The sequence below is a fragment of the Spermophilus citellus genome (assembly GCF_964194105.1).
Source record: "Spermophilus citellus genome assembly, chromosome: 6".
In the NCBI taxonomy this organism is placed as follows: Eukaryota; Metazoa; Chordata; class Mammalia; order Rodentia; family Sciuridae; genus Spermophilus; species Spermophilus citellus.
The window spans coordinates 135,411,948-135,435,427 of record NC_138187.1 but is presented as its reverse complement, the minus strand read 5'-3'; the positions used below and the strand labels follow the sequence as shown (position 1 = coordinate 135,435,427).

The 23,480-nt window shown below is 40.1% G+C and overlaps 2 protein-coding genes across 6 annotated transcripts in view; both read left to right on the top strand.

Annotated features, from left to right (window-relative positions):
- Positions 1–10,957, top strand: part of CAMSAP2 (calmodulin regulated spectrin associated protein family member 2) — a 93,222-nt gene extending 82,265 nt beyond the window's left edge. For 3 of the 5 annotated variants that reach the window (XM_081299512.1, XM_081299508.1, XM_081299510.1), the window contains 6 exons: positions 3,048–3,184; positions 3,650–3,870; positions 5,240–5,339; positions 6,319–6,434; positions 7,507–7,625; positions 8,010–10,957. In XM_081299512.1, coding sequence (XP_081155638.1) covers positions 3,048–3,184; positions 3,650–3,870; positions 5,240–5,339; positions 6,319–6,434; positions 7,507–7,625; positions 8,010–8,315 — 999 coding nt within the window. In that variant the 3' untranslated portion in view covers positions 8,316–10,957. The remainder of the gene's footprint in view (positions 1–3,047; positions 3,185–3,649; positions 3,871–5,239; positions 5,340–6,318; positions 6,435–7,506; positions 7,626–8,009) is intronic. The other 2 variants (XM_081299511.1, XM_081299509.1) reach the window with 1 other exon arrangement.
- An 11,119-nt stretch (positions 10,958–22,076) lies between these two features.
- Positions 22,077–23,251, top strand: GPR25 (G protein-coupled receptor 25; the record flags this gene model as incomplete). Its single annotated transcript, XM_081300330.1, has 1 exon — positions 22,077–23,251. The coding sequence occupies one exon, from the start codon at positions 22,077–22,079 to the stop codon at positions 23,160–23,162; it is 1,086 nt and encodes a 361-aa protein (XP_081156456.1). The 3' UTR covers positions 23,163–23,251.
- Positions 23,252–23,480: the final 229 nt, after the last annotated feature.

Below are 23,480 nucleotides of genomic sequence, written 5' to 3'. Positions count from 1 at the left end.
TTTTTGAAACTAAGTTATTTAGTCTTCAAAGGAATTTGTAAAAAAATTCATAACTGAGCATGTGTATAAGTATACATTAGGTTTTCTAAAACCTTGACCATCTTTCCTTACATATTTTTATTTAAAAAAAAAATCTTTTGAAAACTAACCAGATACAATCTTGAAAGGGAAACATTTTTGAAAGCAGATAGCCATGCATGGTGATTCACAGTGGTAATCCCAGCCACTCAGTAGACTGAGGCAGGAGGTTTGCAAGTTTGAGGCCAGCCTGGGCAACTGAGTGAGACCCTGTCTCAAAAAAAGCCTATAGCTCAGTGATAGAGTGCCCCTGGGTTCAACCCCCAGTTTGGCGGGGAAAAACAAGAATACATAGTTTGAGTAGCTGTCATTGAAATAGCTAATTTTGTTGTTGTAGTGCTAGGGATTGAAACTAGAGCCTCGCATGTGGAAAGCTCTCCACCACTGTAGAACCTCAGCACCTGAAGTAACTCCTTTAAAAGCATTGGAAGAAGCTGGGCATGGTGGTGCCTGTAATTGTAGCAGCTCAGGAGGCGAGGCAAGAGGATCACTAGTTCAAACCCAGCCTTAGCAACTTAGCAAGGCACTAAGCAACTCAGACCCCTTCTCTAAATAAAATACAAAATAGGGATGGGGATGTGGCTCAGTGGTCCAGTGCCTCTGAGTTCAATCCCCAGTATCAAAAAAAGTAAAAATTAAAAACAAATAAATAAAAGCACTGGGAAAAGGACATATTCTGTTGGGTTTTGTCTGTTTTATTTATAGTATAAATCTTAGAGCATTATTTTTCTATAATCGGGACTATATTATTGTGTTATTTGTATTTTTTTATTAAGGAACTAAAGTAGATAATCTCTAATCTTACATAGGTCTACAATTTAGAATATAAATCTTAGTATTGTTATTGGATGCAATATATTTAAATAATACTGCAGCCAACTAACACAGGTATTGAATGGTATCACTTCCTGATGGTGAAAATTTTGGAATTTATCGTAGATAATAAAGTAGAAAAGCCAACTAAATTTTAATTTTTCTCTACTAGATTTATCAACCTTTTTTGATCTTTATGGTTTTCTAAAATTTTCAAATTACCAGATGGAAAAATATATTCCTATATAATCAGAAACATGTTCTTCAGACTTCTTTTTTTTACATTAAGGGACTAACATAATCTTTAATCCTATGTATTCAAAATTTGGAACATAAAAAGAAAAGACAACACCCAATAGCAACAATTTATAATTTTAAGATTTTAAATTGAAGTAGTGGGGGAAAGCCCTAGAACTAGCCAGGCCTAGTGGTACACACCTGTAATCCCAGCCACTTTGAGAGGCTGAGGCAGGAGGATCACAAGTTCAAGGTCAGCCTTAGCAACTTAACCAGGCACTAAGCATCTCTGTCTCAAAATAAAATAAAGGGGCTGGGGTTGGGGCTCAGTGCTAGAGCACTCACCTAGCATGTGTGAGGCACTGGGTTAGATCCTCAGCACCACGTAAAAATAAATAAAGGTATTGTGTCCACCTAAAACTAAATTTTATATATATATATATAAAAAGGGCTAGGAATGTTGTCAAGGTAGAGAAGTTTTCTAGTGTGCACAGGCCCTAGTCTGTCCTTAGGAAAACAAAAAATAAAGCAAACACCAATACTATTGAAGTGATTACAGTTGCTTTTTTAGATTTGATTGTTTAATGCTGAAAATTTGTAATTTATTTTAAATTTGATCCTATGGTGATTGCCCTTAGAGATCTTTTTCCACACTTAGAAATTAGGATGTGAGTCATGTTGTCTCTCTTAATCATGTAAAAATGTCATTTTTTAATAGAATGCTATTGACATAATGGGTAAAGATACCTATTAAAGACCAATTTTAGAGACCTTTGCTACATCTCTTCCTTGAAGAAAAAGGAAAGCAGAGGGGGAAGAATCTTTAGTGTAAAACAGGCAATGTATTTATACCTTCCTTTACATTCCATATCTCTTATTTCATTCATTTCCGTGTCTTTACCACCCTAATTCTCATCCCTTGGACTATGGGGATAGCTTCCTAAATGGGCTTTCTGCCTCTAATTATACCGTTCCCTCTTTATACTGCTAGTTGTCCCACAAGTGAAGCTCCAGTTGAGTCTCTTTCTAGTAAAAATTCTAGTTGCCTGATGAAAAAAATCCAAACCTTTAGTTCAGGGACAGTTGCACAATAGCCAGAACCTGTTTGTCCAGCCTCTTCCCCATAACTTCTGATTTAGACTGTTCTTTACACAAGCTTCATCTAAAGTCTGTCATACTATCTTAAGTAGAGGTTAAATATTTCCTCCTTTTTGTCTCTGTTATATCCTAAACATATTCATGGTATAGACCTAAGACCCAGAGTTTTAGTTGTTTTAATTCTTATCTGCTTTATCTCTTAGACTGTGAACTTCTAGAGGGATTGCATCTCCATTATGCATTGACAAAGGAAAGTAACAAGCTGTGTAAATAGTTGTCTAAATGATTTCTTTGTTGATGCTTATTTTGTTAGTATGTAATATATTCACAACATAGTGCTGGATATTATAGATAATAAACATTTGAAAAAGTTATGGCACCTTGGGTCACATATCTTAAAAATTACATGGAGAAAGAAATACAAACAAATTGCTTTGCATAGGAACCAGAGAAAGATTTAATGAAGAATGGAGAAAGAAGATACCATTCAGAGCATCAGTTTACCTATTCATATGACTATTACCTAACAAACAATAACCACTTCCTTTATTCTGGGGGTAAAAAGATGCACTTATTTATTAGGGTCACAGAACCTTTTTTCTTTTGATGGCCATTGAGTCTTAAAAGGTTTTTTGTTACTTAATAGAACTGCTACTGCTTTAATTTAATTCTTTGTAATTTCTGAAACATGTCCACTTTTAATAGGGTTGTAATGGTTCAGATTTTCAATTATAAGAGTAACCATGAAATATGACTACAACAACTGAAAATGAGAATATTTGTACCTAAAATTCATCTGTTTCAATGAAATTTATTCTTAGGATGATCAAAAAGCAGAAAATGATATGGCAATGAAACGAGCAGCTTTGTTGGAGAAACGACTAAGAAGGGAGAAAGAAACTCAGCTTCGGAAACAGCAGCTGGAAGCAGAAATGGAGCATAAGAAAGAGGAAACAAGGTAAAGGACGTGGCTATGCCAATTCTAAATCAGTGCTAATGATGCACAGGCATATTTACAGAAATTTTGGTAAATAGTCCTCAAGGAGGCAATTTCTCATTAATCTTTTTTATTAACAGATTTCTTTTCAGAGATGTTGGCAGTCTACACAGACAACTGGATCAGTGCTGACTTAAAAATAACTTAAAAAGTTATTTTCCCAAGTATTACCTGATTTAGTATGTCAAAGTAAAGTTCTCCAGAATCATTAATTTAAATGTTTGATAAAAATAATTTAAAATAACTTCACTAGAAGATACACACATGTATATGTATAGCCTAACTTTTCTCAAGTACATTTTAAATGAACCATTTTTCCTCAAGGTGCTGAAATATATTTCTTCCTTCTCACATAAAACATGTAACTCTCCAGTGTCACTTGTCTTTGGTAGACAGAATGAAAAATTTGACCATTTTATTCCTTAGGCGTAAAACTGAGGAAGAACGTCAGAAGAAAGAAGATGAGAGAGCACGCAGAGAATTTATTAGGCAAGAGTACATGAGGCGAAAACAACTGAAGCTAATGGAAGATATGGATACTGTAATTAAACCCCGTCCTCAAATGGCAAAACAGAAAAAACAGCGGCCAAAATCTATTCACAGAGATCATATTGAATCCCCCAAAACACCAATAAAAGGTCCTCCAGGTAACACAGCTTATTATGAGGAGTCTGTTCATAAAACAACACCAGCTTGGTTTTGTCATACTAACTTGATTGTGCTTTGATGTGCTAAATTGGATACAGAATTTGAGATTATGCATATTTAACTTTTATTGGAAAATAAAAATGAGCAAATGAAGTTTTTTTAAAGAGTTATATGTATTATGTGTATATGCATATATTCAAGAGAACAAATGTGAATGGTGAAAATCTAATATAAATACTAAGTTATAGCTGGGCACTGTGGCTCATACCTGTGTTCCCAGCAGCTCAGGAGGCTGAGGCAGGAGGATCAGGAGTTCAAAGCCAGCCTCAGCGATTTAGTGAGGCCCTAAGCAGCTCTACAAGACCCTGTTTCTAAATTTTAAAAAAAAAAAAAAATTGATTTATTAGGCAACTCTGCCCTCAGATTAATCTCCATGACTTATTAACTACCCTCTAAGTACTTGTAAATTTAGGATAAATGTTATATGCCTGAAGTATATGTGAAACATGTCTGTAGAAACCTGGGCACAGTGGTGCATGCCTGTCATCCCAGCTACTTGAGAAGCTGAGGTGGGAAGATCGAAAGTTTGAGGCCAACCTGAGCAACTTAGACAGGTCCTGGTCTCAAAATAAAATATAAAAAGTCTGGGAATGCAGCTCAGTAGTGTAGTACTTGCCCAGCACACAAAAGGCTTAGTCCCCAGTACTGAAAAATAAATAAAAAACATGTCTATAGAATAAAGAATATAAGATCAAGGGTTCAGAAATCCCTCCTTTACAATAGAAATAGTCACCTGGGTGTGGTGGAATGTGCCTGTAATCCCAGCAGCTTAGAAGACTGAGGCAGGAGGATTGTGAGTTCAGAATTCCTATAGTTATTCTAAGCCTGAGGAAAAATAACATAACATTGACTGTTGAAAGATAACGATCTTTTATAGTCAATGGAACTTTGATAAATAATATTGGCTAAAATTAGTATATTTTCCAGCTAGGAATTAGGTGTTACTAAATTTATTTTTCTTTCTTGAAGGTCAAGGTATCATGTCTCATTAACACTTTCCTTTGGGAATAGCAAGTTAGCTTTATTATTGTTTTCTAAAAGTAAGTTCTTGGGCAGAGGGAGTGCTGGTTTAGCATGCATGAGACCCTGGGTTCAATCCCCAGTACTGCAAAAATTAATAAAATAAAAGTAGATTCTCTGCTAATTTTAAATAAATTGTGTATATATGCATGCAGTCATGTTTAGAGTGAGTGTTTAAAAAAAAGAAGAAGAAACTACAGAAGCTTAATTTTCACATGCTGGTGTTATCTAATGAACAGACTCTTTGCTAGTTGCTCTTTTTAAATTTCTAATTTTGTTTTTGTTCAGGATCACGAATTTATCGTGTTTTTTCAGTCTCTAGCCTTTCTTTGGCATCGCTGAACACAGGTGATAATGAGAGTGTTCATTCAGGCAAGAGGACACCAAGGTAAATCCAGAACATATGGTTGTTTTTCATAGAAAAAGAATATGGTAACTGCAGTTACACAAAACTTTAACTAAAAACTCTTTAGCATTTTTATTTTATATTTCATAATGACCAAATCATGAGTTTTTCTGATTTAGTACTGTTTGGGTTTCTGTTAAGAAATTATATGAAGATGGCTGGGGGTGTGGCTCAGCTGTAGAGCACTTGCCTAGCATGTGTGAGGCCCTGGGTTCAATCCTCAGCACCACGTAAAAATAAATAAACAAAATAAAGGTATTGTGTCCAACTACACCTAAAAAATAAATATGTATATAAAAAAGAAATTGCATGAAGAGGTCTATTCATATTAAAATATTCTTTATCTTTTAGAATTTAGAATTATTGACATTGATAAGATACTTTTTATAAGCTATATATACTTAACAGTAATTATACATAAAGTAGTTGCTAATGTGATTATGATTAAATCACGGTTGGTAGAAACAGAAAATACGTAGTTTATCTATAATGTCAGCCTCTCTAGCTTATTTCCCATTGAAGATAAAGGAGCTTTTTATTTTTCCCCCTATTATATTAATTCCTAAGGATGTTGCCTACTTGAATTTAAGACATTGATGATATACTTGGTCTTTGAGATACAGATTAGCAGCTAAAAATCATTATTTCATTACCATAGATTATAATGCCCAAATCAGAAAAAAATATTTCTAGCAATAGTCATCATCTTAGAGTTCTAATCTTTGTTTTACCATCTTATTGTGTTAGTTGCCAGTTTTCATATGGAAAAACATTAATTCTTTCAACAAATATTTAGAGTACCTGCTATGTTCTGGGAACTTTTATATGTAGCTATAAATAAGACATACAGTGTTATCACCATCTATTTTTAAGGCTTTTATTGGTTTTGGTTGATACTCTCACATATACTCTGGCCCCAAAGCATTCTTTTGAGATATCAAAAATATTATTTACTATTTAGATCAGAGTCTGTCGAAGTTTTCTTGTCCCCAAGTCGTTGTGGCAGTCGAAATGGAGAAAAAGACTGGGAAAATGCATCAACAACTTCTTCAGTGGCTTCTGGAACAGAATACACAGGTTAGTGTATATTTTTAGGGAAACATTTAAATTTAACGCACTAATGAGAATAGATGAAGGTAATATGAAAGAAAGTTTTATTGGCTCACTTTTTGCTCTGAACACAGGAGGCTGATTTTTAAAAATAAAAAAATACTAAACAAAAGTGGTCACTTGCAGGTAGCTTAGTTTGGCAATAACAGCTTCTTTTAGGGAGGCAGTGACTTGTGCCAGATGAATAGAAATAGGTTTCTAAACAAAATTAGTGATGTAATTAGACATCAATTCTGTCTTAGAATTATATGCCTTCAATGTGCTTCTCGCCTTCTTCTTGCTCTAATTCTGTCTTAAAATTATACACCATTTTTGTGTGGTCATTTGGATCTAAAGAAGTTTTAGTGAAGTTCTATCAGTAGTATGAAAGTCCTTCATTATTGCATAAAGGTTAAAATCCAGAAATCCTTTAATAAGTATCAACGAGCATATAAATGACAAGAAGGATACATTATCTGGGCACGGGGGCACACACCTATAATCTCAGTGGTTAGGGAGGCTGAGGCAGGAAGCTTGCAAGTTAAAACCCAGCCTCAGCAAAAGTTGAGGCACTAAGCAACTCAGTGAGACCCTGCCTCTAAATAAAATACAAAATAGGGCTGGGGATGTGGCTCAGTAGTCCAGTGCCCCTGAGTTCAATCCCCGGTACCCTCTCCCCACACCAAAAAAAAAGAATGCATTGGATCCAGAGTGTAACCAGCCTCACATATTCCCACCAGCATCTCGTCTAGCCTCTGTTCAAGTGGGCATGACTGGAGTAAAAGTGAATCAAATAGAATGTAGGTAAGGATACTTCTAAAGAAGGTCAAGCAGACAGAGTGACAGGGTGAAATCTTACTTCCAGCATTGTTTTCACAGGGCATCCTTAGACCATAGGAACGTCCTCCAGATGTATCCCTGTGTTGTAAAGCAATGGTTTGATTGGAGTGCCTCAAGCACAGAATTAGAATCAGTGCAGGAAGAATTACATCATTTAAAAACAGTAGTATTTCTGTCTTACAAATGTTATTTTTATTATTATTTTAAATCTTTGCCACAGGACCAAAGCTCTACAAAGAACCCAGTGCAAAATCCAATAAGCACATAATACAAAATGCTTTAGCTCATTGCTGTTTGGCTGGAAAAGTAAATGAAGGTCAGAAGAAAAAAATATTGGAGGTAAGTATGTTTGCATAAAAATTAAATTTAGCAATTTAGGTCTCCTAAAATTTCAACAGCCTATAAAAATCTGAAAGTAGTGTTTTAGTTACTAGATTGAGTTAGGTTTACTCTCGAGTTGGTTCTAGAAGACTAAGAATTGACTTCAAAAATTGTCATGAAAATAAGGCTCAGGTGTAGCTCAGTGGTAGAGGGCATGCTTACAATCTCTGAGGCCCTGGGTTTGATCCCCAGCACTGCAAAAAATAATAAAATAAAATTGGTCATTAAAATATGTCTTGAAATTTGATCATGAAATGTTATATCACTGCGTACACTTTATTCAGCAAAATATTTAAAGGTTTCTATTGTTACCTTGTTCTGTTTTTGTTTTCTATTTTAAAGGAAATGGAGAAGTCAGATGCCAACAACTTCTTAATCTTATTCCGGGATTCAGGCTGCCAGTTCAGGTCTTTGTATACTTACTGCCCAGAGACTGAAGAAATTAACAAACTGACTGGGATAGGCCCTAAGTCTATCACTAAAAAAATGATTGAGGGACTTTACAAATATAACTCTGACAGGAAACAATTTAGCCACATACCTGCTAAAACTTTATCTGCCAGTGTTGATGCAATTACTATTCATAGCCATTTATGGCAGACCAAAAGACCAGTAACACCCAAAAAACTTTTACCTACCAAGGCATAGGAGTTGGGAAATACTTGCTTCAGAACATTCATGGTAAATTTGCACTTCATCTTTCCTGCCTAGAGAAAATCTTTGTAATTGCCAACAAGAATTTTATTAATTAAAACTGGACATTAACTCTGTTGTCATGAACAACTGGAATGTAAACCACAGTATTTTGGAATGCAGAAGATTCTCACTAAGGTGGTAAGTCCAAGTGATGAAGAAAATGTTTTAATTCCCAAATGGAGATTTGTATGTGCTACCAGGTTTACCTGCTTGATATAGAGACGATGAAGCACTGAATTCTCATGGACACAGTGGACATATGGTTGAAATACAGCTAGGATTACAAATTATGTGTTGTATTTGTTGTTGTTCTTTTTTTTAACCTTTTCTGTATATGCTTGTCTTTGGATGGTGGTTTTTTTTTTTTTTTTTTTTTTTTTTGTTATTTTTCTCTCCTGGGGGTTTATTCTTAGATACCTTTGTATTATGTTTCATGTGGAGATCATGAAAGTAGTAAATATACCTTCAAAAGTAACTTGCACCTTTCTTATGATGTTAAGAGAAACACTAGTGTTACATTTTACAGTAACCCTCATGTTTTAATGGTATTAGAGCATTTGCAAAAATTATTATTCTAAGTATTTACAATTATATTTATTATTCACTCAAGTATTAACATTTCTCTATTAAATAAGAGGAGGTGTTGTAAAGAGCTGCTAGTAGGTTCGCTTTAAACCACATGCGCTAAACCAAGAATATGTTACTAAAAGTTGCTGATTAAATCAGTGCTGTTTTTACACCACTTCTGGCCAACTCAGAGTAATTTAGATTGTTCTTTTAACAAAAAAGGCTTTCTATCTCTTTTAAAGTCACTTTATAAGCTGGCAGAAGTGAATGACACTTTGAGAGTAGTCAGTCTGAAGATGTAAGACTTCTGAAGCAAGTACCTGGGAGGTCTTTACATTATATTTATAACTGATATAAAAATTATATTTAGAATTTTTAAACATGTACAAAGGGCTACATTTTAATTTTAAAATAGCTTTATGTTATCTTACTTATATTGGGTTTTCTTTTCCTTTTTAATCCTTTTCAAGTGGAACAGCTTAGATAAGGACACACTTGAAATCTCCTCTACATGATCTTTGTTTTTTAACAGTGTATACCAGAGGGTTAGTTGGGGAAAAACTTCATTCTCAGGAAAAGACTTGAATGATTATGTGACCCTGTTATGTTTCAGTGTTGTGACAACTGTGTAAACTAGGGGGGAAAGACAGTATTGTATCACAAATGAGATGCATAGTTTGTTTTCTTTCGTGGGAAGTAGGATGAAAATATATACATTTCTTTAATTGAGTTGTTTAGAGAGAGAACTAATGTCTCATATGATGTATTTACTTATTTAAAAAAAAAAAAAGACTAGGAATGAGATGTCCCTGAGCTGTACTTTTCTATTATTATAAGGCCTTTTAGGCATCAATGCATCTGGGTTATCAACATTTTCTCAAATGCTGTCAATATTTTATTGTAATTTATGTTCTTATATTTATGTATATTTGTTAAAACTGTAAAAAAAAAATTCACAGATTTTTTTTCCAATACCTGTGCAAGATATATGTGTAGCTCAAAACTATTTGTGATCTACTGTTTGCATGTAAGAGACCAGGATATGTAACTCTTATATTTTAAGTGTATACATATTGTGTATATAAAATCTGAATATTAAACATGGGGAATTGCACATTTTACCTTTCAGACAGTTTCTACCACAATTAGAAAGAAATGATCATTAAGTGTATGTCTAGATTAAGACTAGTTTAAAAAATTATAAGAAATCTAATCAAAGTGTGGATAATAGTCAAAAAGAATTTAATAAGCATCTTATATTACTAAATTTGTTCTTTTCAATTAAATTCCCTTATCAAAGCTATTTTCTTCTTGACATTACCTGACGATTAAATAAAAGAAAATTTATGTAATACGATGGAGGAACTTTTTAACACTAAACAGGACCACCCTTTATTCTTAAATTTGAGTATGTCCAGCAATTGAATTGAATGTCTAAAGGTAGAATGTGAATATTGCCATAGTGTGCATTGCTCTCAGTAAAAGATTTTACTCTATTAATGCGAAAGGAATATGGATATATTTCTTTAAGTCTGCAGAATTTTTTTATTATGGCACAGCTTTTTTAAATTATGTTTTAAAATTATAAAAATGAAAAATATGCTATTTCATAAAGTTTGAGGATTTTTGTCAACTTTACTGAAACACACTGGTGCTTTCATCATTGGTGGTCAAATTATGATCATTATTTGGTTAAATTTGCCAAACATTTGTCATGTTTACCAGTGTAGCCACTCAAAATCTGAAATTTGACACAGCTTTGGAAAGCTTTTTTCTTCTCAGTTTTTTCAAGTTTGTTTTAGAATGACTGTTACAGTTTTTATTTGGCTGTTTAAAGCCAAAGTCAGCTATGTGATTATGATTTCACGGATACTGTTGGGCAATGTACAGTGTATGGTGTGCTTACCTGTCCACTCTAGAGCATTGCTTACAGGTTTTTTAAAAGATGCTGTGCTGTAAAATACTGTCATATTTGCTATTTCCTGGTAAAGTGTAGTTTTTCCCTTTCATTTGAATAAAAGCATGGCACCAAATGACTCCTTTTCTGTTTCTTAAGTAGAATGTCTCTTTTTGGTAAAATTATTTGAGCTCATCATATAGTTTCTCTATCCCTTAGCCTATGTTTACATCTAACAATTTAAATATAAGAAACAAATTTTAGTAATATTAGCTATTGTTTAAAATTTGTCTTATGGTAATAGTAAAAAAGTCTAACTTTCTATGCTTGGCTCAAATGTAGTAGTATGTAAGTGCTTTGCTCCTTTTACATTAATCCTATTCATATTAACTCACTATCTTTTGGTGAATTAATAATCAAATTGTGTCAGACTTAATACTTTGTTCCTTTGAAATTAAGTGGCTGATGAACTTGATTTTCTTCTTTAACCATGAGAAGACAGTTTTTCTTTTATTGTTGTTGATGGACACAATACCTTTATTATTTATTTTTATATGGTCCTGTGTATCAAAACCTCACACATGCTAGGCAATTGCTGTACCACTGAGCTATAGCCTCAGCCCAAGAAGGCAGTTCTTGACTGTTACTCCATAAGTTTAACTTTGATTTTGCTGATTCTGCTTATTTAGACCAGAGTAAGGAAATACACCACACACACACACACACACACACACACACACACACACTCTAAAATATCCATGCATAACTATATATCTGAAGAAATATCTGTTGTTGTCAGACATTAATATGGTCTCCACCTTGGGACTTCTGCCTTTTGGTAGGACACTCAAGCTTCAGAGTAGTTATACTTCCACAATATTTTCCAGTACTTTAAATTTCAAAAGTAAAAATAACTCTAAAACCCAGGCATATTAGAGAAATATTCACAAACCATGGTTCTCTTGCACCCACACACAAGAGTACCTTCCCTGACCTAATTCATGGGTCCTAGCTGGAGCCAAGGAAAATATTCTGAAGTGGACAGGTACAGCCATCTTTATTTCATAACCTTTCTACATATTGATAACAAAATAAAATGTAGCAAAGGAAAAACAACTGTAATGCTGCAACCTAAGAACTAGAGATTGAAAAAAAAATCTATAAGTGTGAAATTCTACCATCCTTAGGGATCTGTAGATGCTTCAGAAATAGATTGGTGTCTCGTTAGATGGCAATTTTGCTTTTTAAAAAGACATGAGAGACATTATGACTACCCATTATGACTGTGTATAGTTTGATGGAGGGTAGAGGTGTGGTGCAGAGGTGCAGGGGTTGGTGTGTCAGAGTTGCTCTTCAGAGGAGACCCAGAACCCAGTTTCAGTCCTCTCCTTTTTGTACCTGTGGGTACATATGCCTTCTAATACCTCAGTGTTCCCAAAGTCAGACAACAAAAGTTAAGTTTCTTGCATGTGTTTAATATCACCTTGGTATCTTAACTAAAAGTGATCTCCATCTACAGTGGCTTATATTTATGTCATAAAAAGTAGAAGGAAATTATTTCTTTGCATTGAAAAGGATAAAAGCAAATGAATTCACACAAAAAATTTTAAGACCCAGTAAGATTTTTTTTTTTCCTTAAAATGTTAAGCAAAGCCACCATGTTACCTTGGCTAGTGATTTATTTTATCCTTCTTAACTTCAGTCTGTTATTTTAGGTGGTTGAATCAGTTGATATTAGAGGCATCACAAGGATACAGGACAGCATGTGTCATTAACAGTGTGTTTAGTGTATAGTTTCACTCAACTGCACTGATTGCTGGTCCCACCCAATTTTCATATTTTAGAGTTTGCACATTTATATAAGGAAAATGTTAACTCTTAACCCCAAAACAAATAGAAACTCTCCACTTAAATATTGCTTTACAATTTAAGTATCTTTAATTTGTTTTCTCATTTAACTTACTGTTGTCTTTAAAGATTTTCAGCCCCATTTTATAGATAAAGATGATGCAACTTTGAAAGATTAATAAATAACTGTCCAGAGCTCAAGGCTAATAAGTGGCAACATTACAATTGGAGTCTGAGCCTTGATTCATCTCTTCACTGGTCTGCATGGTGCAGAGTTTCCCCGCTGCTATTGTGGATATTGTGGAATAAGAATATATTTAGATATATTTAGAGTTAGGAGCAGTGGTACACGCCTGTAATCTCAGAAACTTGGGAAGCTGAGGCAGGAGGACTGCAAGTTTTTTAAAAAAAAGTTTTTTTTTTAAAGGCCTGGTAATGTAGTTCATATAAAAGAAGCAGAATGTGCAGTCTCATTGGAGGGCTCACTGAATTCTTAGTAACACCACAGATATATTTGTATACAGTAGGAATTGCGTGTGTAATTTGATTCTTTACCCTTATAATTGGTGCCTCAGCACAATAGGTAGTCAATATGTGTGGAAGGAATGTGTGAAAGGGCTACCCAGTCCTGGTCCAGAATTCACAGTCAAGTCCAAAATGTGAGCTTTATTTCTAACTCCTACTACAGATATTTTATCCCTTAGTTGTAAACCCTAAGTTAGCTTTCTCTGATTTGACTCCCTCCGGTTCACATTTAGCATTCCATAGGACTCAGATGTGGCTTGATCACCAGACATGGGGTTCCAGTTCTCCTTTGCCTTTTCTCTGGGCCCACTCAAGCCTCAGTTTTTCACACTCTGCCCTACTTCCACCCTCCTTTCAGGGAGGCTTTCGCTGTGCGCTTTGACTGCTACCTCCACACACAATCCACATCTGCTTCCTAAGTGCTCTCTTGGCCCCACCCATGCCTCCAGCTGCTGTCATTTTCAACTGGAAGGTCCAATGTCACCCCCAGCCCACCTAGTTAAAAACCCAGTGTCAACTGCCTAGTAAAGTCAACTTTCCTTCCTGACACACGTCTAGTCCCCAAGACTAAAACCTTCAAGATCTTCCCTTCCTCCCTCTCTGTCCAACACAGAAGAACCTAGTGCCCAGATGCCACAAATTTGTTTTGTTCAAATTTGTTCTTTCAGTTTGTTCATCCTTTCTGCCACCAGATTTGTGTCCAGGTTCTGGTAGCTCATGCTTTACTGCAGAGCTTTCAAGTGGTCTTTCCCTCCTTGCATTTTTCCCCTCCGTACTCTCCTGTTACTCAGTTTTTCTAAAGCATTTGTCATCTGAACTAGACAAAACTTCTTTGGTGCTTTATTATCGGTGTAAAACTCCAGAGATAAGTATTTAAAGCCCTCATAGATTTATCCCCACCTTACCTTTTCAGCAATGCCAGAACATCTGATAAGGAAATACTCACAGGCACATCAAAACCTGTGACATGTCAGGTTATCTCATTAGCTGGGTGTGGAGGCACATACCTTGTAATCCCAGCAATTTGGGAGGCTGAGGCAGGAGGATTGCAAGTTTGAGGCCAACCTCAGCAAAGTCCCAAGCAACTTAGACCCTGTCTCAAAAAATATAAAGGGCTGGGGATGAGGCTCAGTGGTTAAGCCCTCTGCATTCAATCCCTGGTACCAATAAAACAAAAACATTATTGAAGTAGTCATGAAAAAAAAGCAAACTGCAAGAACTTCCTTATTTTCTAGTTCAGCATTATTTTTTATTTGAATTGCTGGAGGGGGTGAGTTGAGGTGATGGTAATCATCTCAGTGTTTGGGACCAGGCTGCTCCTATCCACAGACATCTCAGAAAGGCTGTCTTGCTTTGACATTGATATGAAGCAGGATGTTACAATCTGCCTTTTATCAAGGTTATTTGTACATTATGGCTCACCTCCAATAATGTATGAACTGCTTGAGAGGGAAGCACCGAGTCTTACTTCTTGTGTCTTTTCCATTTGCTGATCTGGGCTTGCCCAACAGCTGGAAGGGGCTGGTCACAAAGTCAGTCTGAGTTGAAGGTGACCCTAAAGATTTGTTTCATTGATCAGTGGCAAGATCACAGCATAGGAAGTGGTGGGTGGTGGGGACACCCCACTACCACTCATGCCGAGAGGCTGCTGCTACCAATAACTAGATTTCACACTACATTCTGTGAAATCACTGAACAGTGATGGTAAGTGGTAGTTCAGAGGCTTGTGTGGGCAGAATAGTTACTACAAAGATAAGAAGTTACTTCTTTTCCAAGCAGCTATGCTGGGGCCATTTTTATACTGAGGGACTTCCCTATTGCTTCAAGTTTCCGATGGGTTCATTTTTTATCTTTAAAAGAACACTTGAGCTGCAGCAACCTGCAGTGGAAGACAGGAGTCTTACTTTCCTTGAAAGCTACGTTCTCTTCCCCAACCCTCTAGTTCTGTCCCTGACTCCCTCCCCCATGTCCTCCAAGGACTAACGGTGACAATGACATCTGGGGTAGATCTAGCCCTGAGACAATCACATGGCAGAAGGCCACAGGCTCTTTCACATTGAGTGGTCCCTTCCAAGATGGGGGCTGGAACTGAGTGCTCATGTCTAGCTCAGGCAGTGTCCTCTCCCAGCTAGCTACCCTGTGTTCAGTACCTAAAAGTTTCTACCATAGTTGAACATCTGAAAAGTTCTTCAGGGTCTCTGGCATCCAGGGTGGGGCCCGTTGCCTGATGTGTGCCAGCCACATCCCTTAAGTGGTGAGGTGTCAGGGGAGGGACCAGAGCTACTGTTGCCTTCTGTCCTGTCCCCCTCTCCACCACACACACACACACACACACACACACACACAAATACCCCCACACACAAAGTTTCAGGGGTAAGTGGACTTTGGGAACATTTTTTAAAAATATTTTTTAGTTGTCAATGGATATTTATTTATTTATTTATGTATATGCAGTGCTGAGAATCAAACCCAGTACCTCACACATGCTAGGCAAGCACTCTACTACTAAGCCACAACCCCAGCCCCTGGGGGAACATCTTAATAGCCAGTAAGTAAAACAGCTGACTCCCTATTCCTAGTTCAGTATTTAACAAAGGGCATTGGAACAACACAGGTTTTTGTGGTTTTCCTCATATTCAAGGAAGGACCGAAGTTGACCTGGCAGACTACAGTCTGTCTGTGCTGTAGTCCTGCCAGCAGATTCTCTGCACAATCTAATCTGTCACCTTGTGGAATTCACCAGCAGGTGACACCAGGCACCATGTACTGTGATGGATCAAGTCTTGAAGATCTCCCAGATGGAGATTCTCTCTTTGTGGATTCCCAGTGCAATGCCCCAAATATTTACCACCCACCCACCACATGTAAACAAAGCACTGTATCCAGGAGAGGAGAGGCAGCACAAGCCCGGGGAACAGCCAGAAATAAGAGCAGGCCTGCCTATGTGAGGTCACCATCTGAGGGATTGAGTGGGTTTTACATGCTCAGACCCAGAATGGGAGGGCACTCCATGGGAGCTGTCTCATTTGATCCTCACTGGACCCCTATCAGGTAGATATTATCATGCCCATTTTAAGATGTGGGAACTGGGGCCCAAAGGACAGCTATCAACTAATAAAGCTGACATTTAAGCCAGATTGTCACCACTAATGATCTGTTTTTTAACTGATCAGAGATAGATGGGATGACATGTAAGAAATCTGTCATAAATTTGACATCACACACAAAACAAGTTTCTAAAACATGTATTTCAAATGTAATTATTAGGAGGGCTGGGATTGTGGTTCAGTGGCAGAGCACTTGCCTTGCATGTATGAGGCACTGGGTTCAATCCTGAGCACCACTTAAAAATAAATAAATAAAATAAAGGTATTGTGTCCATCTATAACTAAAAAAAAATTTAAAAATAGTGTTAGGAAAGCTGTATAGAAATCTAAAAAAGATTACACATTAGGTGGATTAAAAAGGCCAAGAATATTATTTTTGACAATAGAACTGAATGTTCTTATATCAAAAAGAAAATTAACTTTCTAAATTCTGAAATTTCTAATAGCAATAAATTTGATAATATGAAAGCATAAAACAATAAGAAATAGCTAATAAAAAGTTTGGAAAAATATTTGAACCAAACAGGATCATCATTTATCCTAAATGAATAGTTCATACAAGTTAATAGCACCTACATAAGATCATAATAAATATGTGAATGACATGACTAGAGAGTTCACATTGTGTGAGGAAGTAAATATGAACAGATTTTTCCCATCTTATTTGTAATCAAGTGTGAATTAAATGAGGTATCAGTTTACCTATCAAAGTGGAAAATATGTTACTGATGAACATTTCTAACAAGACTGTGTTGGAACCTAATACCTTCATAAAATGCCGGTGACATCCTAAGTTAATATTACTGTAAAAACATTTGTCTTGGGGCTGGAGTTGTGGCTCAGAGGTATAGCACTCGCCTACCATTCGAGAGGCACCACGTTTAATCCTCAGCACCACATAAAAATATTGTGTCCACCTATGACTAAAAATGAATATTTTTAAAAAAATTTGTCTCAACCAATGAAAATTTTCATAACCTTTGACCTATACAAGGTCATTTATATTATGAAAAGAGTCTGAAATAAAGAGGTCATAAGTGCAACTATTCTAGTTAAAAATATTAGAAACAGGCCAGGTGTAGTGGTGCACATCTGTAATCCCAGCAGCTAGGGAGGAGGCAGGAGGATCGAGAGTTCAAAGCTAGCCTCAGCAAAAGTGAGGCACTAAGCAACTCAGTGAGACCCTGTCTCTTAATAAAATACAAAATAGGGCTGGGGATGTGGCTCAGTAGTCAAGTGTCCCTGAGTTCAATCCCTGGTACCCCCCTCCCAATATTAGAAACAACCTCTATATTCAAATTTAAGGGTTTTGAAAATTAAGCAACATAGAAAAATGAGGATTTATATAGCATTGAGAATAACAGACCACAAAACTATATACATTGTGAAAAAATATATGTGGAGAATATCTGATGTAATATGAAAAAAAATCCAAGAACAATGGGATTATAAACAAATTCTTTACTTTTGAAAATGTCAGGGCTGGGGGGCTAGGGCTCAGCAGTAGTGCACTTGCCTGGCATGTGTGAGGCACTGGGTTTGATTCTCAGCATTGCATATAAATAAATAAAATAAAGATCTATCAACAACTAAAAGAATGTTAAAAAAAAAATCAGGGCTGGGGTTGTGGCTCAGTGGTGGAGCACTTGCCTAGCATTTGTGAGGCACTGGATTCGATCCTCAGCACCACATAAAAATAATTAATAAAATAAAGGTATTGTGCCATCTACAACTAAATAAATAAATATATATATATATATATATATATATATATATATATATATTTTTTTTTTTTTTTTAATAGAAGAAAGTCCTTCCCTGTCCTTCCCTGGCTGGAAAGAAATTCACCAACATGTGAAGTACAGTTAGTTGTGTTGAGGTACCAAGTCTGGGATGACTTTCCTTCTCTGTTCCGTAACATGGTTATATGGCTTTTGAGATGAAAGAGGCAAAATTCAAATATTTTCTAAAAGGTTAGGTTTATTTGTACATAAAATAATATGGGTGAGAAATTGTAAGAGCTTAACTATAGCCCTGACCGGGCAGAGGTAAACCTCCTGAAAGCCATTATGACCAAAGCATTGGATATTTATTAATCTAAGTGTCGCCTCTGTTCTCAGGCTTGTGCCAATCACAGTGATGGATGGGGAGAAGTTCCTCTCACCTCAAAGACATTATAATCCCATGGGCAGGACAAGACGGACCCACACAGCAATGGGATAGGTGGCTCCAGTTATGCACAGAGCGGAAGGCCGGTGAGCGGCAGGGGCCAGAGAAGCCTCCTGCAGGAGGACGGAGGAAGGACAGACAACTTGGGCTTAGCCTCAGAATGGCTGGGATCAGAGTGGCTGGGATTCTCAGCCAGGAGAAATGAGTGTTTCTATTGGTTGACTTGAGGAGTCCTCCCCAGGAGCAGAAGAGAAAGCAGCGTCACAGAGTTAGCCTGGGTCACTGAAACCACCCTGGGCACCCCAGGAGGCCAGGCCCAGGGCAGTGAACCTGCCTCTGGTCTTCGTTGCTTTCTCCCACCCAGACAGAGTTCAGTAAGGCCCACCGGCCCAGGCCCCCGGCACAGAAGATTCAACATAGGCTCTTGGCCACAGACTTCGCTTGAATATGAGACCACAGCCCAGGAAGCAAGAATCTCTGTGTTTTTAAAATAAACAACCTACTTCTACTTCCCCTCAACCCCCTGCCTATATTCCCCTCTTGGGTTGCTCACCCACTGTTCTTTTTCACCTGGTGGTTTCTTCGCTGTTCATCTCTAGCTTTCAGGATCACTCATACTCTCTGAGCCCCAGACTGAGATGCGCCCATGGAAAGTGAATTCCAGCAGCACTGGGCCTCCCCCTGATTATCGGGGTTCCTCTGTGCTGGCTTTCCAGGGAAGGAGGCTGCAGCCCCCTTAGACCACCCAGGATGTGGGCACTGCTCACCAGACATGTGATCAAACATTAGAAAAACTGTTCTGAATCTCCAGCAAGCTCCTCAGCCTTCTCCCCTCACGGGGAGAGGGAGGGTGTTCCCAGGAAACCCAAGCTTGGAAGTGGCAATGCCCATGGAGGGACAGACCTGTAAGCCATTTACTCATTCCTTAGCCTCTTCTGTTGCCTGACTTCTCCCGTTTGTAATTGGTGTGGGAGAAAAAAATTCTTCACACAAACGGCCTAGAAGCATGCCCAACCCTCCATGGACTCTGGAACCATTTTCTAACTCCCTGCTGGGAATCTCCATATACCAGCAGGACTTTGACCTAGGGTGTCCATATGTCCCTGTTTGCCAAGAACAGTCCTGGTTTATGACCAAGCTAATTATGATAGTACCTCTTTCACTCTCAGAAACATCTTGTTTTGGATAGTTAAATCTATTTCATCAGGCCACCTCAAATCCACATGGAGCTGGGCACAGTGGCACATGCCAGTAATCACAAGGGCTCTGGAGGCTGGGACAAGAGGATTGCGAGTTCAAAGCCAGCCTCAGCAACTAAGCAAGGCCCTAAGCAACTTAGCAAGACCCTATCTCTAAATAAAATATATAAAGGGCTGGGGATGTGGTCCAGTGTTAAGTGCCCCTGCATTCAATCCCCAGTACTCCCTCCCCCCCAAAAAACCCACATAACCCTGAACACATTACAGACATGCTCCTCCTCTGTGTTTTTGACTTCAGTTAAGGGGACAACATCCACACAATCCTCTAGCAGAGGAATCTCAGGCCTATCTTAGTTCCTCTCTGTGGACACCTATGATGTTACAACTCTCTCGAATGGTTCCTCTCCTTTCTGCCCTGTCACTAACCTATTTCAGACACAATTAAAACAGCCTCTTTGGCCATCTCCCTGGCTTGGGGCTCCCTCCTCTCCAACCCACAGTTCTGCCAGTGATCTTTTCAAAACACACTGAGATCTGGGGGCGCTCCACCACCTACAGAATGACATCCAAACCCCTTCATGATCTGGCCCCAGTGACCTTGTCTTCTTCATCCCCTGCCACTCTCCTTTCTGGGCTCCGGTCACACTTAGACTTGTGTCACGGCTTGTGCCGTGAAAAGTTCATGTTCCTGCTTGCCTCAAAATGCTTGTTCCTTTTACTCCCTCTGTCTAGTCTGGCCTTTCCTCTCTTTTCTGTTGCTATTTTTGGCGGTCATTCCTAGAACTGACCTCACATTTCGTCTCCCAGGAAGCCTTTTCCAGTTTTCTCCTCCCACCATAAGTAACTGTTCCCGCTCTGAATTCTAAGTGGATAGTTTTTAACATGTACTACAGTTTGCTGGCAGTCTGGCCACTGCCCAAGTGTCTGCCCTGCCTCAGCAATGACTCTGTAAAGTTATGAGTGGCATTGTGACACTACTGCTACTTCACTGTTAATGGGATGGACTCAAATAAAACTGATAATCCACTTTGAAATTTTTAACACCAGGTTGATCACTGCATAAGTCACTCATTGCAGGTGACAGTGGGAGTGACTCTGGGAGGATACACCATGGCAAGAGTTTCAACACAGCATCTTGAGGGAGGGACGTCTGTTTAGAGGAATTCAGGTGTCATGAATACACCCTCCTTAAGAAGGAACATGCTCCAATCAGGGTCAGACTTTATGCCCACCCTTCTCCATGAATCCTTCCCTCTCTCTCAGTCCAGAAGGGATCTTGTTCCTTCCAAGCTCCCATCTCATAATTTAGGACAACAAATCTGATATTTTGTTAGTTGCCACCTGGTGTCATCTTTTGCACTGAAATTATAGTGTTGACTTAATAAGTGGATTTTACAGAATGGAGGAATGTGGGGAAAAGCTAGATTTGAATACCAGGCTCTGGGGGCTGGGGATGTGGCTCAAGCGGTAGCGCTCGCCTGGCATGCGTGCGGCCCGGGTTCGATCCTCAGCACCACATACCAACAAAGATGTTGTGTCCGCCGAGAACTAAAAAAATAAATAAATATTAAAAAAAATTCTCTCTCTCTCTCTCCTCTCTCTCACTCTCTCTTTAAAAAAAAAAAAAAAAATACCAGGCTCTGTCCCTTTTTCCTCTGTGGCTTAATACCCTTCTACATGGCTCCGTGAGGATTGGATTTGGACAGAAAAGCCACCAGAGTTAAGACACTTAGCCCTCCCTCTCAGCAGGCTTACAATAGTCCAAGAGCTCTGCTGGCTAATTCCTGTTCAGGAGCTAGACCCCCAAGGACAAGCTCCCGGTTCCTCCAGTCCACTGTGTACCCAATAGCAGGGACCCCTTTTTTAGAAAACAGGTGAATGAGAGGGGGCTATAAAAGCCATATCCCAGGTTCTGTCTCTTCACCTCTAGATGCAAAATAACAGCAAGGGGAGGCAGGATGGAGGAACCAGAACAGATGAAGATTCCAATGTACTTACCACCTCTTGCAAACTGACATTAGACCCTCCTCATCAGACAAGTACCCTGATTTAACAAACTGAGTGATTAATAGAGGAAGCGATGGGCCACCTCGCCCTGGGAGGCCGCACAGGTCTCCCAGTCCTGAGGACTTTTCCTTGTAGAGCCAGCTATGGAGCCCCCTCTGACCTTCTCTGCCCTTCCCCAACTCAGAGGCCATCATCTGTACCACAGGAGCCTGCCCCTCCCTGCCCACACCCTCCCTCCCCACCTTCCTGTCCACCCATTCGCCTCACCTCCATCTGGGGTGGCAGGAAGGGAGGTGCTGGGCACCGGCCGTGAAGAGCCAACCCCCTCCTGCTCAGAGCGACTGCGGCCTGTACGGAGCGAGGCCTGGGACCACGCAGGTCTCAAGGCCAGGCCATGAACGCCACTGAGGCCTGGAGCCCCAGCCCGGATGTGGTGTCCTGGGACTACTCTGGGTCGGGTGCCCTGGAGGAGCTGGAGTTGTGCCCTTCCTGGGACCTGCCCTACGGCTACGCCTACATCCCTGCGCTCTACCTGGCGGCTTTCGCAGTGGGCCTGGTGGGCAACACCTTCGTGGTGTGGCTGCTGGCGGGGCGGCGTGGGCCGCGGCGGCTGGTGGACACCTTCGTGCTGCACCTGGCCGCCGCGGACCTGGGCTTCGTGTTCACCCTGCCACTGTGGGCGGCGGCGGCGGCGCGCGGAGGCCACTGGCCCTTCGGCGAAGGCCTCTGCAAGCTCAGCAGCTTCGCGCTGGCCTGCACGCGCTGCGCAGGCGCGCTACTGCTGGCCGGCATGAGCGTGGATCGCTACCTGGCCGTGGTGAAGCTGCTTGAGGCGCGGCCGCTGCGCACCCCGCGCTGCGTGCTGGCTGCGTGCTGCAGCGTTTGGACCGTGGCGCTTCTGGCCGGCCTGCCCTCCCTGGTCTACCGAAGGTTGCAGCCCCTTCCCGCGGGCTCCGGCAGCCAGTGCGGGGAGGAGCCCTCCGACGTCTTCCAGGGCCTCAGCCTGCTGCTGCTGCTGCTCACCTTCGTGCTGCCCCTGGTCGTCACTCTCTTCTGCTACTGCCGAATCACGAGCCGCCTGCGCAGGCAGCCACACGTGGGCCGGGCCCGGAGGAACTCGCTGCGCATCATCTTCGCCATCGAGAGCACCTTCGTCGGCTCCTGGCTGCCTTTCAGCGCCCTGCGAGCCATCTTCCACCTGGCGCGTCTGGGGGCACTGCCACTTCCCTGCCCTCTGCTGCTGGCGCTGCGCTGGGGTCTCACCATCGCCACCTGCCTGGCTTTCGTCAACAGCTGCGCGAACCCGGTCATCTACCTCCTGCTCGACCGCTCGTTCCGCGCCCAGCTGCCGCACGGGGCCTGCGGGAGGGCCGGTCGCCCAGTGCGCAGGATCAGCTCGGCCTCCTCTCTCTCCAAGGACGACAGCTCAGTGTTCTGGGGACGTCCCCACGCCGCGAACATGGCCCCGGCCTCCTGGTAGCTTCTCCAGGCGAGCGGAGATGGGCAGCAGCGGAGCACTGACGGCACGGGGGGCCAGACTCGGCTCTCCCCACATGTTTTGGCCGCAGCAGGCTGCTCCAGCCACCACTGCCTCCTGAGCTGCCCGCCTCCTGCATCAGCTTTCGCAGAACCTCATAGAGGTGATTGAATTCCTCCAAACCAGGCAGCTGAGGCCCGGTGTTCTTTCTGCCGGGTGGAGACCTGAGCTAATTTTTTCCAGTCCAAGAAAGGTCCCATGAGATTCAGTAGACAGCAACTTGGAGACCCACGGATTTACCAGAGAGAAGGGAAGTGGGTT